Genomic DNA, 1,908 nt, shown 5'->3' on the forward strand with positions numbered 1-1,908 from the left:
CCTGCCAGTGTCTTAGATCAACCTAACAGAGAAACTTAGTTATAAAAATGTGAGTGGGGCTTTTTGTACTTTGGCCCTTAGCCACGGTCCTTATTTTTGGTGTGTACACTGATTTTGCTGGGAGTTCATTTTTGGAGAAAAGTCCTCGAATGCTCTGAATGCATTGGGTAGCTCTGGGAGCAGAGATCATGCAAACAGTTTGTCCTGAGGGTAACAGCAGGAAATCTTGTCACACAGCACCGTGAGGCCAAGGTTGTGTACAAGTGTTATGTACATGGAAATCTTTAGTATCACCCCGGGTTTCCAAGCTACTGGCTCAACCATAAAGGCAACAGGGTGTGAATTAGAAAAGGTTACAGCTTTATGACGAGAAACTTGGAAGGTCCCCAAGACCACAAGGATGTAAAGAAGGCTGAAATCCCATCTCTTTTCAAACTTTATGATAACTTCATTTGACCAGGGGGGCTGGCTCCCACCACTGAAAAAACAGTATTTTGCTAAGTTTTCTGACCTTAGTGATGTCCGTGTAATCTCTGAGTCCTTTGGTCATGCACCAGTATCTCCACACGTTGAGAGCATAGAGGGTGGCCTTGGTGGTGGTGGGGCTCACAGCACTGATACACAGGTGCTTGAGGTTGTCATCAAAATTAAAGATGGGAAACTTGTTGAGCTTAGCTGAATACGCTAGAAAACAAATAAAGAAAGGGGATAAAAATAGCTTGTTCTAGTGACATGCCGCCACCATTTCTGGCTAAGAGCAACTCGGTGTTTTTCACAAAATGTAAGGAATTTAAGAAAGATGAAACACAGCACTTCCCTGATGATTTCCCATGAGTTTGTGCGCTGAAAACTCAGATGTGGCAGGAGGGGCACCAACATGAAGTCACCCTAAGGTTGCCACAGAGCTAAAAATGTACTGCCATGCAGAGCCAGTAATAGAGAGGGAGGAGTAACACGGCATCTTTTACCTTGCTGCAGAAACACCAGGAGGATGACAAAGGCAAAGGTTTTTCCTTTGCTAGTCGACTCAGGAGCAGGGGAAAAACTCGTCCTGTTCCTATACAGCCTGACTGTGCTGCTGGTGTGTCACACCACCATGGGTGTCTGTCCAAGTTAGACAGGCAATGCTAACCAGGTAGGATTTTCCACTCATACCCGCTTTCTACTCCCTGTTAGGCACAACAGAATCAAGTCCTGTTGCTTCAGTGGACCAAAGGCAGGTGCATCTTGATAAATACCATGAGCTATGTGAAGACACGCAGTGTGCATTTTTTAAGAGAAGAGCCTCAGCCCCACAGGCAGGAACTGAAAGTAGAGGATTGATGGAGAACCTTTTTATAGATGTTCAGACACTTAATATCCTTTATGAAAGAGTAATACATTTTTATGATACCACTATAATTTTATTATATCCACTACACTTTAAGTCTACTTTTTACAGGGCTGAAGCTAATGGATTTTGCAGCCCAATGCATGTTAGCTGTGAAAGGTTGCTCTGAACATCCATGCACTGAGCTAGTGATTCCCATGGCGACCATCTCAGCACAGCAGGAAAAGGGAAGAGGTGGTACACTCAAGAGGAGGGAGATGTTGGATTTCTCATTCTAACCTTCAATTCTGCAGCCACAGCTGACCGTTACTGCAGCCCCAGAGGTGTTACTCTGCACACTAGGAAGAGGTGATTTTAAAAAGTGGTTTCTATTGTTGCAGCTTTTGCTGTTAATATAGTATATAAAAGGTAAAGGAACTGCATAAACACAACTGAAGAACCCACTGCAGGCAAAACAAGCTGGAAAGCTGAATAGATGCACCATGCACAGCCTAACAACCTAAGCATGTTGTTTGATCTTCTGAACTCTGGACATTCCTATAACAGGAGTCCTCAGTCTGTGGTCTGCAGACCCCTGA

The 1,908-nt window shown here is 44.2% G+C and overlaps 1 protein-coding gene across 1 annotated transcript in view; it reads right to left on the reverse strand.

The window, feature by feature from the left end:
• KIAA1958 (KIAA1958 ortholog) overlaps positions 1 to 684 on the reverse strand; it is a gene marked incomplete at its 5' end in the record, with an annotated part of 2,090 nt that extends 1,406 nt beyond the window's left edge. Inside the window, 1 exon segment of the mRNA XM_009586083.1 lies at positions 512 to 684. Coding sequence (XP_009584378.1) covers positions 512 to 684 — 173 coding nt within the window.
• Between the last annotated feature and the right edge of the window lie 1,224 nt (positions 685 to 1,908).

This window comes from Fulmarus glacialis, unplaced genomic scaffold (genome assembly GCF_000690835.1).
Source record: "Fulmarus glacialis isolate BGI_N327 unplaced genomic scaffold, ASM69083v1 scaffold1171, whole genome shotgun sequence".
In the NCBI taxonomy this organism is placed as follows: Eukaryota; Metazoa; Chordata; class Aves; order Procellariiformes; family Procellariidae; genus Fulmarus; species Fulmarus glacialis.